The following is a 12,286-nucleotide window of genomic DNA, read 5'->3' as shown; positions in this document are numbered from 1 at the left end:
CCCTGACGCCACTTCAGGATACTACATGGATTACAGCTAAAGGTGGATCAAGACTGCAGGTAAGGCACTGGATGGACGAAGGCTACAATGCATCCCTGCCCCAGAGGACTATACCCAGCGAAGTTCTAGTAAACCAGCTGTCCACAGGGGTGGGAGAGGGCCATCCAGATTGATGGCATGTCAATTTCCCACCATGGCAAATTTTAAGCTACTAATGCACTACCACTAAACCTGGAGTGGGCAGGCATGCAACAGTCAGTTGTCACGAGCTGGAACAAGCTGGCTCCAGCCCACCACTGACCATACCCAGCCCAGACTCTGCCACTAATCCAGGCAGCAGCTCCTTGCTAGAATAAAAAAAAAAAATGTAACTTTGTACGGTGAAGGATGTTAACTAGCCTTTTTGTGGTGAGCACTTCCCTATATATACATATAAATATTGTGACTCATTACGTTGTGTACCTGAAATTAATATAGTGTTATATGTCAGTTATATTTCAGTTAAGAAAAAAATTACCCACAAATGTGACCATCATTACCAATTTGGCCCTTTCTAAAAATGTGAAACTCCCCAAATTATAAATGTTGAAAATGATTCCAAATTCTTTCAGAACACCATGCTTGGCCAAAGTATGTGCAGGCTACTTTCAGCCCAGGCCACCAGCTTGCCACCCCTACCCTAGCAATCTGGGGAAATGGAGAGGAGCCCCCTTCGCCAGGGCAACAGGGGTACTCACAGCTGGTTAAACACACGTTTCATCTCATCCGTGATGTTCATGGAGCCGACATCATCATCTGAAAACCGGTTCACCTCCCCGTCCTGCTCTGAGATGTCATCATCCGAAGCCACCTTACGCTCTTTCTTTTTGGGGACCACCTGACCCGGAAAGGAAGAGATAAAAGTAACTGTCTGGGGTGGAGGCTCTGCTGGGGTGGAGGGTGGGGGGAAGGGAGATGGTGTCCCACTGGATGGATGGAGCGTGGCTGGGGCCAGCCACTGCTGGGAAAGATGCACAGGTCCTCTAAGAAGCAGGCAGCATTAGCAGGAAGCGTGAGGAGGGGAGACATGCAGGATGGAGAAACAGATGGCCCGGACCCTCCCCTGCTCTGGGAGGCCTGGTAGTTGGGCCGGCTCAGCTCACCCCTTCACCAGAGAGGCAGCCCCATGATTTGGGAAGAGGAGCAGACCAGACTGGGGTACCAAGGCACCTGGGATGTCTCAGAGCCAGCCAGAGAGAGGAGAACCTCTCACAGAGGCACAGGTGGCTCCATGCTTCCCAGAGCCCTCCTGCTCACATGCAAAGGTGATGAACAGGCAGACAGCCCCAGGTTCAACAAGCTTCCTTCACTCCAAGCAGACAAGACATGACAAACCAGACGAAGGCTGAAATGGTCTCCCCTGCTTCCCCACAGACGGGTGGCGAGAAGGCAGGAGGTGGACAAAGGGCCCCAGGGAAGCCCAGACCTCACCCCACTGCATCCAAAGTCACACACTTAAAGCGACAACACACCATATTGCCCTAGGCTCGAGCAAAAGCCAAACCACAACCCAAAACTCAAGAAGCAGCCTTCGGACAATGACGCACACCCTTTAGGCAGCTGGATAGCCCCGAAGCCCTCCCTGGAGGACACTCGCCAGTGCTAACCCATCGTCTCCACTCGGGACACACACACTTGCTCACTGGAGGTGAGGGAGCGGGTATTGAGAGAGTCTTCCATGGAAATGAAAAATAGTCAAAGCTCCTCTTCTGAGTTCTGAGGCTCATATCGGCCAGGGCTCAGGCTAGCTAGCCCAGTGCCCCCACAGCCTGGCCAGGGCTCCCCGACTGTGGCATCAGGACCTAGGTCTGGCTCCCAAAGGAAGAGGCAGGAAGCAGGGCAGCAGACCCAGGGTGGACGGGTCAACCGAGCCCTGGAGGATCAGGAGACCTGCGTTCTAGTCCCAGCTCTACCATTTCCTGGAGCCCGTCACACCCCCACCCTGGGTGGGTGGTGTCCTCAGCCTTAGGATGAAGCAGTCAGTCTTGACGATGGAGTTGGAGCTGCCTACGTACGAGTCTACGCAGCCCTGATTCTCTGTTTCCCTGAGGAGGCCAGAGGGTTGGGTGAACGCTACCTCTGGGGGAAGGGGCATGGGCGGGTGTGAGGGGGACGGGGTGGCCAAGCAGGGGTGGAGGCCAGCTGCTCTGGAAGGGTGACGGGGGCGGGTGAGAGTGGCGGCTGGTGAGCGGGGCGGCCCTAGTCACCTGGAAGATCTTGGACACGTCTTCCGAGTTCCGCTGCTGTGCGACATCGCACAGCTTGGCCGTGATATCGATTCGGCGACAGATGTCCATGTCCACCTTCATGGCCTTTTCTTGGATCTTTGTGTCCAGGTCTGTCATGGGCTGCAGGGAGGACAGCAGGGGGTTACGTGAGCGAGGGACGGAGCAAGCATGGGGGGTGGGGGAGGCGAGCCCAGGCTCCTGCTGGGCAGGGGGTTTGGGAGACCCCTTGGGGTCAGCCGGGAGGCCCCAGGGTCCAGGGCGTCCTTGAACTTTCTCTGAGCGGGAAGGGTTGGGCCAGCTACTCGGGGTCAGGGCAGGGCTGGAGGGATTGTGGGAGCTAAGGACTTCAATTCCGAGTGGACCATGTGAGACCGTGTTTGCTGGTCTCCCTAAGGGCTGGAAGGCATCCTCTCGGCAGACGCAGCATCAGTGTTTTATTTTGTCAGAGCAGAGAAAAAAGAAAGACAAGTCCCACTGCTGAAGGACCTCCCTGCTTTCCCACCTGGCGTGCCCCACCTGTCCCCGACGCAGAGATTCCTCCCATGGCTGACCGTGGGGGCTGCCTAGGACGAGGGGGGTCCCCCGGACCCCAGTGAGGGGAAGCCAGGTGGCCTCTTGCTGCCACCCCAGCCTCGCACCCCCCGGGACCAGGAGCCACACCAGGCTGAGCCACCTGTACCGGGGCTCCTTCCCCTTTCTGGAGACGATCTCCACGTACTGCCCACTGCTTGAAGGTGGCAGGAAACCAGGTCCCTGGCAGGAAGGAGACCCTTGCTGCCAACAGCTGCCTCCACCCGTTACTCAGAGAGGCTCCAATCATCCCAAGGACGCACACGCTGGCCTCTCCCAACTTTACAAAACAACCCCGCTGAAGGCCACTGGCTGGGAGAGCATCTTAGGCGGGAGCAGACCAGACTCAGGGGTCTCCTGCCACCTGCCGTCGGCCTGCACTGTGCCCAGACGCCGAGGCCCACGGCCACCACCCGCCCTCATCGTGGGGAGCTGGCAGGAGTCGAGCAAACACACACAGGCTATCAGAGGAGCCCCGGGGAGGGTGGGATGGGTTAAGCAGCGGATTAATGCATCTCTACTCAGACCAAGGGAAGCAGAAGTGGGCAGAGGGGCGGGGAAAGGGGCCTGGTCTCCGATGCATCCGTCATCCTCACGGGTCAAATGCAGCCAGCCAGGACTCTAACTAGAAGCCGAGCTCTGGAGCCTCGGAGTGAATGAAGCATTTTGCATGATGGGTGTTGGGGGAGGGCATGACGCCAGGGGTGGCAGCTGGTGGCACTTACATCACTCATGAGCCCCTTAAACACCACCAGCTCAGCCTTGAGACGTTCAATCTTCTCGTTCATCTCCTCCTGGATGGCTTCGGCCTCCTGCGCTGCCTACGGGGGATGGAGATGGGGGAGGGCTTAGGGGAGCCGGGCTCCCCGAGGGGAGGAGGGGCTGGACACCCGGGCCCAGAGCCCCGGAAGCCTGATGTCCCACCAAGCTGGGCGCTCGTGTACCAGGGAAGGAAGGGGCACCAAGGACCTGGTCCCAGCCTGGATCCCCACTCAGCCCTCACTCACTGCAGGGCACAGCTCAGCTTGAAACACTTCTCTAAGGAATATTTATTGTGTGGAAAAATCCACGGCAGACATTAAGAGAAAAAGAGCAGCTGAATGTAAAAGTGATACCAATCGGTTAAAATAGTAGGTTGATTCATGTAGAACCACTGATATTTAACCATCTCTGATCTCCAGAATGGCAACAGCACATGTGTCAGCGTAACTGAATATACATATCTAGGGCATGTGCCTGTTTGCGCAGAAAAGACCAGAAGGTTGCTCGCAACTTCTCAACAGTGGAGAGGGGAGAACCGGAAGTAAGTTTTGTTTTCCTCTCTGTGCTTTTCTGAATTTTTCAAATATTTGACCATGAGCATGTCATACGTTTGTAAAGTAAAAAGTACTTTTGTTATAAAAGAAGGGGAGGGATGGTCATCTTTTTCCTTCCACACATTGACATTATTTTAACCCATCTCTAACATCCTTAGAAGATCAATGCTTTAAATATTTGCATTTAAAAAAAATGTTTGAAGGAGCTTTCCAAGCCTTCTCATGGGGTCGCCACTCTTGTGCCCATTTGGCTGAGAGAACAGAGACCGAGAGGGTAAAGTTTGCTGCCCAAGGTACCCAGCAGGCGAGTGAGAAGCAGGGCCCAGAATGCAGAGCCACCGAGCCAGGAGAGCAAGACAGCGTCCTCAACAACCGCCCTGGGGCCGGAAGCCCACCTGTGAGACGCCCACCGGTTCCCTCCCAGGCACTCAGCCCCAAGTCAGTTCCGGCAAGCAGGGGGGCCGCACCGGGACTCAGCCCCAGCTTCCTGGACCCGAGCTTTTCTGCAAAACTGTGCTGGTGCCTTCCCAGCCCCGAAGCAGGGCAAGCTGGAGAGGCCCTCTGGCTCCACTGAGAAGAGCCTGAGGCAGCAGGAGGCAGCAGGAGGCAGCACAGATGAGAGGCTGTGCTGGAAACTGCCCCCAGCTTTGCCCTGTGGCCACATGGTTCTCCCACGAGCCTCTCCAGGTCAGACCTCCGATGGCTCTTACCTCCTGCAGCGTGTCCACCATGGTCTGCAGGTTCATGCGCTTGGCGAGCTCCTCCTCCCATCTGCAAGAGCCAAGAAGGACAGTGGTCAGAGGGTGGCCTCCCCTGGAGGACAGTCCAGCCTCAAACAGAATGCCAGCACCCACCCTGGGCCCATCCCCTGGCTGGGCAAGGAAGGTGCAGCAATGACTGCATCCCTGCCTGCCCCTCGGAGCTCCCACTCTAGAAGTGGTAGGGGAGGACGGCCAGGCTGATGCATAACCATAATGCCAGGTGGTGGTGACCAGCGCCATGCGCAAGCCATGAGCACAGCATCCCAGGGCAATGACGGCAGGAGGGACCGCCACCCCACTTCACACAAACTGTAAAGTACTGTGTTGCTGCTCCTTCTGTTGCTGCAAAGTGCGGTAGTGAGGCTAGATTCGGGAGCCAGGCTGCAGCCAGCACACTCAGGCTCTCCTTTGCACCCACAAGAAACAAACTTACCATGCTAACCATTGCAATCTCGGAGTCTACTTGTCCTGTAACCTATCGTAACCAACAGAGACATCTCCTACCTAGCTGTTAGTATCCCTATCTTACAGGTGAGGAAACTGAGGCTCAGAGAGGTTAAATGTCTTGCCCAAAGATACAGAGCTAGTTAGCAGGTAGGGCTGGACTTCGAACCCAGGTCTGTTTGATTACACTAAAACAAACAAACAAAATTACGACTCTCATTTATTTAAATAATGCTTATTAGGTAGGCTCAGTTCCAGGGGCTTTCCGTGTGTCATCTTGTTTATGTACACGTTGGCTGATAGTGGGACAGGAAAGGATAGAGGGGAGAAGGCACGGGGGCTCACAGTGGACGCCCGGCACTAACTGGAGGTAGGGTGGGGTGGTAAGCATTAGAGCCACCACAATACCAGCTCACCTTAACTGCATGCTCACTTTGTCTCAGGCACTGTTCTCGTGATACACTTCAATTCTCAAAACAAACCTCTAATGGAGATGCCACCATGATCCCCGTTACAGGTGAAGACAGCAAGGCAATCAGGTGCTCAAGGTCAGGGTGAGGACAGGTGGGGCCAGGACTCAAACCAGGCTCTGGATTGAGTGCTGGTGACCCAGCCAGGCTCCCTGTAGACCCAGGACCCATCAGAGCCCTAATTCACTCCCACCCACATGCCCTCACTCCCCAGAGCGGCAGGCTCCTACCCTCCCTCCATCCTGGGACAGACAAGACCGGGAGCGTCTCTCTTTCCTCACCCTACGGCTGCCTCCCTACATGGCCTCAGAGCAGGCAGGTCTGGAAGCATTTTAGGATGCTGTCGGGGCCAGCTAAAAATAGGCCAGAGGGGAGGGAATGGATGGAGAGTGGGTTACGTCACCGGCTTTTGGAAACAAGAGAAAACGGATACTGTTTGCACACACAGAGGAAAATTCCTCCTCTTTCCCACATGAGACACGATGGCCCTGGCCAGGGCTCCCGGAGGACAAACTGGCTCCCCCTGCCCCGCTCCTTTTGGTCTTTACCAGCCCCGAGTGTTGGCAGCCAGGTCTAGATCTGCCCTGGGCTGCAGGGTCCAGAACCTAGTAGGCAGTGGGGCTGGGGCAGGGGTCCTGCCCAGGATGAGGGGCACGGAGGAGGCTAAGGAGAAGCAGCAAGAGAATCTAAGGGTCTAACCCAGGCGGGATGGTCTCACTGAACACCCTCATTGTAAAAAAGGGAAACCGAGGCCCAGCGTGTACAAGGAATTTGCCTAAAGTCACCCCGTATGTCAGGGGCAGGGCAGGAGTCCAGCCCCAGGCCCTCCATGCGGAACAGGAATCCCAGGTGGGCAGTTCTCGGGCCACCTTCCCCTCGCCCAGCAGCACGGGGCATCTGGGGCTTCCCTTAAGGGAGGCCAAGGCCCAAAACACAGGTCCCGAGCTGAATCACCCCTCCTGGCCACGTTGCCCTGAGGGGGGCAGGGGACTTGATTCCAAAGCCGCTGAGCAGAGCAGGGACAAGGGAGGGCCTGGGTGGCTCTGGCTACAGCCTGACTCCTGAGGCTGGCCTCACTACTGAGTCTTGCAACAACAGCAGGGGAGGTGGCAGCGAGGGGTGAAGATGCAGGCACCCAGGGACATCTCACCCCCGACACACACACCCATTTCCCAGACAGGCTTTTGGGGACGAAGCCCAGCCCCAACCCCTAGTGTTCCTTTAAACAACCTTCTCGTGAGGAAGGCGGGGCAGGGGTCAACAGACCCAATGAACAGATGGGGAAATTGAGGCCCAGCAAAGGAAAGCAACCCGCCCCAGGTCAACCCAGAGTCAGAACACAAGCCATGTCTTTGGATCTCCATACACATTAGCTGCAGGTGTAGCAGCCGCTGACTGGTGAGCAGGTCTGAGTCCCATGCACTGGGCTCAGTGCCTCGTATGCATCTTATCAGCTTTCATATGAATTATTAACCCTCTTGGGGAAAGTATTGCTCCCCAAATCCATTCTGTGGATGAGAGAGCTGAGGTTCAGAGAGGCGGGGTAACTTGTCTAAGGTCACACAGCTAGTAAGCAGGGATGGGATTCAAGCCTAGCCTATGCCCTGAAGCATCCAGTGTTCAACTGTGCTGTGCACGGGAATCACACCAGGGCATCTTGCTCACAGGCAGACCCTGATGCAGCAGGTCTGGGACAGGGCTCATTTCTAACGAGCTCCCCTGCAGAAGGCACTTTGGTGTCCCCTTCACCTCGCTACACTCCACCCCTGATACATTTGCACAAATGATTTCATGGGCCTTTCCTTTCCAGAGCTGGACTGGGTGGGTAGCTGGTGCACCTGCCCGCAGGAGACCAAGGAAGGATGCCTGTGTATTGACAGCAGCTGGCTTGACAAACAGAATCCGCTGCCCACACTGATGTCCCCTCCCAGCCGCGGCAGGAAAGCCTGGCTGTGCCGGCTCCGATGTTGACAGTGCAGAAAAGCCTTGCCCTTCAGCTGCTCTGGCTGACTGGTGTGAAAGGATGGACGGGTGATGTTTCTTAAGGTGCCCTAGATGCCCTGCATTCACTGCAGCTGAGCCCGGGGGAGGAAACATGCAGCTTAACCGAAAACTGGTCCACCAAGTTGTGAGCTCTGACATTCCAAAACCTGCTTCCCAGGAACGGTCCCCTCCCCTGACCTGGATCCTCCCACAGGAGTAAGGTTTCAGCAGGACGGGTGTTTCAGGCAGAGGTACCAACATAAGCAAAGATGGGCCAGCAGGAAGGCCAGGGAGTAGCCAGCTGCCACCGTGAGGGGACACATCCATTCTGATCAGGGGCTGGTGAATGTCATGTCCTTTAAGTCTTTGCCGCCCTGCCTCTCCGAGTTCACACAGTGGGCTGTGAGGCTTCAGAGAAACCTCTCCATTTTACAGGTGGGAAAATGAAGGCCCACCGCACACAAACAACTCTAGCTAATGTCAAGATGGCCTGAATCATTTAGATCCACCCCTGCCTGCCCTGACCCATCAGCTCATAAAACTTCCAAATTCTTATCTCTTGAAGGGACAGGAGGGCAGGGCATTTATTGGTCACGTTCTGGGTGACGTCCACTATATTGGGCCTTCATATACATACAAAATATAAAATATCATTTCACCTTCCCCTAACAGTGGTCCCTATTTTGCAGATGAGGAAACAAACTCAGAGGTAACTGGATTCCCTCTCCCTCCCTCCTCTTCAGCCTCGGGAAATCTATCCGCTCTCCCAGGCTTGTCTCAAATGTCATCTCCTACCTAAGCCCCAGCAGCCACATCCATTGTTTTCCCTCCTTGAGCTCAAGCTTGAGGCAGCAGGCCTCAGGGTGCTGTCTTCTGGGGTGGCTTGGCTGTGGCATCTCATCAAGCATGGCTCCCACCCAAAGAGCCAGCCCATGACACCAGGGACAGCGATGGACAGCCCTCCATCTTCACCACCCCCAAACAGCACTGAGGCCCCAGCTGGCACTGGCCGGGCCCCAATCACACCACGGAGACCTTCTGTCACCCCCAGCATCTCCTCAGTCTCCCGCGACCTGCAGGCATCCTTCAACAACTTCATATGAGTGCCAGCTCCTCAAAGTGCTCAGTCTATGATGCTCACGCCAGCCTCTAAAGCAGGCAGGATGGACGATGGTGGCAGTGATGAGGATGACAATGACGATGATGATGGTGTTGATGATGATGGGACAGGGTGGCTAACACAGACCGAGTGCTAACAATGCTCCAGGCACCGTCCCCAGAGGCTTCATATTTCAGGTTCACAGTAACCTTCAGGTTGGGTTATTATTATCTCCACGTTATTGATGAAGAAGCTGGAGTCCAAAAGCTTGAAGCCCCTCCCCCAGCATCACACAGCCAGCAACAGGGGTTTTCTATTTTGCAAAGACAAGAGACTCAGAGACGCTCTAGAAGTGAAGGCTGAAGGGGAACCAGAGCTCATGTGGACCACACCTCTGAGCATTCAGATAAGGAAAGTGAGGTGCAGGGTCACCCAGGGAGTGGACAGAAGAGCGCCCTCCCCTCCCCCGGCCCAAGACAGAGCTCACAAGGAGCGAGGGGGAAAGACATGAGACTGAAACCCAGCTCTGCCTCCCCTGGCATCTGCCTCCATCGCTCAGAGCCTCAGTCTCTCCATCTGTAACTGAGACGCAGTATGAACCCAACACATCCCAGGGACACTCAAGAAAAGCCACTCTGTTCCCACACCCTCCAATCGTCATGTGACTGGCCCCCAGCCACGGGCCAGTTCTGGCTGGACTGGATTTCAGGGCTCATCTCCTGGCCCCAGCCCAGCCTACTGCCCCCTGCGACTCAGCCACTCCAATCCCTCTGCTGACTGGTGTCCAAACCCACCGGGCATGATCCGCAACACAGCCGTGCTGGACAAAGAACTGGCTGTAACTACGCTCGCGGCTGTACTTCCTGCACCTAAACCCACCCGCACTTGGTAGGGAGTCAGTTGTTGAACAGATTTGTTGAATGAATGAATGAACGACCCAAGCTCCTGCTCATCCCCTCCCCAGCCAGAGCCCCTCGGCCTGGAACATCCTCAGTCTGCACGGCCCCAGCCGGGGCTCCTCTCCATCCACTTGGCTCCAGAGCCCCCTGGGGAGAGGCCAGGCCAGGGGGAGGGCCGGCCAGGGCAGGAAGCAGGCAGGGAGAAGAAGCCTTGCCTCTCCCACTTCCCACCGCCCTCCAGGCTGGGCAGGGGAAGCAGGGAGCTCAGGACAATGAGCTCAGGGAGAGGAAGTGACTCCCCAGCTGAGCTCTCAGCCACCATCACAACAGAAGGAGCCCACGTGTGAGGAGGTGGCCAGGAGGGGGAGGTGGCCGCACCGCCTCAGCCAGATGTGGTCTCCCCGCATTCCGGAGGAGCCACGGCTGGACCACGTGATGGACGAGAAGTCGCCACAGAGCACTGGGGGGAGGGGAAGGGCAGCTTCAACACCACACTGAGGGCCAGGGTCTCCCCTCCCCCGTCGGCTCACGATGACACACAGACCCACAGGAAAGGGGCCACAAAGCCTGGTCTACTGAGGGGCGGAAAGCCAAGCTGAAGTCACTGCAGAGGGACTGACTCACAGACTTTTCACTTCCTGTGCAGTCACAGAAAGGGGCTCCCGGGCTCCAGCTCCAGAAGAAAGTGGGTGCAGCCCTGGGACAGCCCTGGGGCTTCTTGGGAGAAAGTCCTGGAGACTCCTGAGCACCAAGAGGCTGGGTTCGAATCCTGCCCCCGCCACTTCCCAGCTGTGTGACTTTGGGCAAGGCAGTTACCCTCTCTGGGCCCCAGCTGCCTCATCTGTGAGATGGGGAGCACAGCGCCCCTTTGGAGGGTGGCTGTGAGAATGACATATGGGTGAAAACGCTCAGTACCAGCCCTCGCACAGAGCAGACAGTTGATACTCCGTGGCTCAGGGTGAACTGCAGAGTCCCACGGCTGGCTCCAGCAGCCAGACCTCAGAGAGCTGGGAGGGCGCCATGGGAATGGTCCACACCTTTCCAGGGAAGGTGAGCCGCCGGCACGCCCAGGCCGACTCACTCAGGTGATGGGAAGCAAGCTCAGGTGAGACTGGGCTGGAGCCGCCAGTGGAAAACTTCATTCTGGGCCAAGCGTGGGCCCTGCCTCTGGCGCAGGGCAGATGGGCGGAGGGCAATTTCCACCCGGGCCACAGGGAGCTCACCCCACCGCAGCACGGCTGGGTGAGGGCTGCCAGGAGACAGGCGGGGACGTGCTGGAGCCACTCTGCCCCCTTGTCCCCAGGGCTCTGCTGCAGAGCTGCGACCCAGCTGGTGCCCTCACTGGCAGGCTTTTCTCTGGACTAATATCCGAGCTGGAGGACAAGGCTGTGCAGGCAGGGAGGCAGACCCGGGAGACAGACTAGGGGGCAAAGACCAGGGGGACCCTTCTTCAAATGCAGTTTCCCAGAAGCCAATGGGTAACAGATCAGAGTGGGCGCTCGGTGGGGCTTCACCCCTTAGTTTCTTCTGAGCACCCCCCAGAGAGCTGACAAGTCACAAGTAAGTCAACTTCCTCACTCCACACCACCCTTCTTGTCTAAGATCACAAACAATTCACGTTTGTGACACACGACTATATTTAAAATAGATAAAACAAAAGAACCTACTGTATAGCACAGGGAACTATATTCAGTTTCTTGTAACAAGCTATAACGGAAAAGAATCTGAAAATACATGGATCTACCTACGTCTGTACGCATGCGTATAACTAAATTCGCTTTACCGTACACCTGAAACTAACATTTAAATCAACTCCACTTCAATAAAATATAAAATTTTAAAAAGTTCATGTTTGTGGCAGGAAAAAAAAATACAGATGAGCAAAACGGGGAGTGGGAGTGGGGGTGGGGCCGGGAATCCGCGGTGTGAACCCATCTTTCTCTGAGGGAGGTCCCCGTCCCAGGAAGCCCAACACTGAAACACATGGAGTCTCTCAATCTTCCGACTTCCTCCTCTCATCTGGTTTACTGTATCTTCTCTCCCCAGTAAAAGGAGGGCCGGGTCCCCCAGCCTGTGTGCGGAGAGGCCTCCCCTCCCCAACACCCTACTCTCCACGTACCTCCTGCACTGCCTCACCCGCGCTCACCATCCTCCTCCCTGGACTCTGGTGCACCTATCGGCACTGAGCCCCTGATCTGGGGAAGGGATGCCTCACAGACGTGCCCATCAGAAGCCCGGCTGCCCAGCTGTACTCTGCTGCTCCAAAGGAAACACAAATTAAATGCCAACTGATTGTCTCCGTGGAGGAGGCATTAATTTAATGTGAACACTTAACCAGGGCAGCCGATTCCATTATAGGCGGGCAGTAATGGCCCGGGCAGGCCGGGGCACAGGCTGCGAGCAGGGGATGGGCCGGGCTGAGCCACCCTCTTAAGTGTGCACCTCTCCCTAGCACACTCACACACATACACACACAC

The 12,286-nt window shown here is 56.3% G+C and overlaps 1 protein-coding gene across 2 annotated transcripts in view; it reads right to left on the bottom strand.

The window, feature by feature from the left end:
- Positions 1–12,286, bottom strand: part of IFFO2 (intermediate filament family orphan 2) — a 46,446-nt gene that overhangs the window by 9,893 nt on the left and 24,267 nt on the right. Inside the window, exons 2-5 of one of the 2 annotated variants that reach the window (XM_006197049.4) lie at positions 4,864–4,924; positions 3,563–3,658; positions 2,247–2,387; positions 738–877 (exon numbers count right to left, since the gene is read on the bottom strand). In XM_006197049.4, coding sequence (XP_006197111.2) covers positions 738–877; positions 2,247–2,387; positions 3,563–3,658; positions 4,864–4,924 — 438 coding nt within the window. The remainder of the gene's footprint in view (positions 1–737; positions 878–2,246; positions 2,388–3,562; positions 3,659–4,863; positions 4,925–12,286) is intronic. The other variant, XM_072975264.1, reaches the window with a different exon arrangement.

Source organism: Vicugna pacos, chromosome 13 (genome assembly GCF_048564905.1).
Source record: "Vicugna pacos chromosome 13, VicPac4, whole genome shotgun sequence".
In the NCBI taxonomy this organism is placed as follows: domain Eukaryota; kingdom Metazoa; phylum Chordata; class Mammalia; order Artiodactyla; family Camelidae; genus Vicugna; species Vicugna pacos.
Note: the sequence above shows the minus strand (reverse complement) of the source record. Positions and strands in the feature narration are given on the sequence as shown.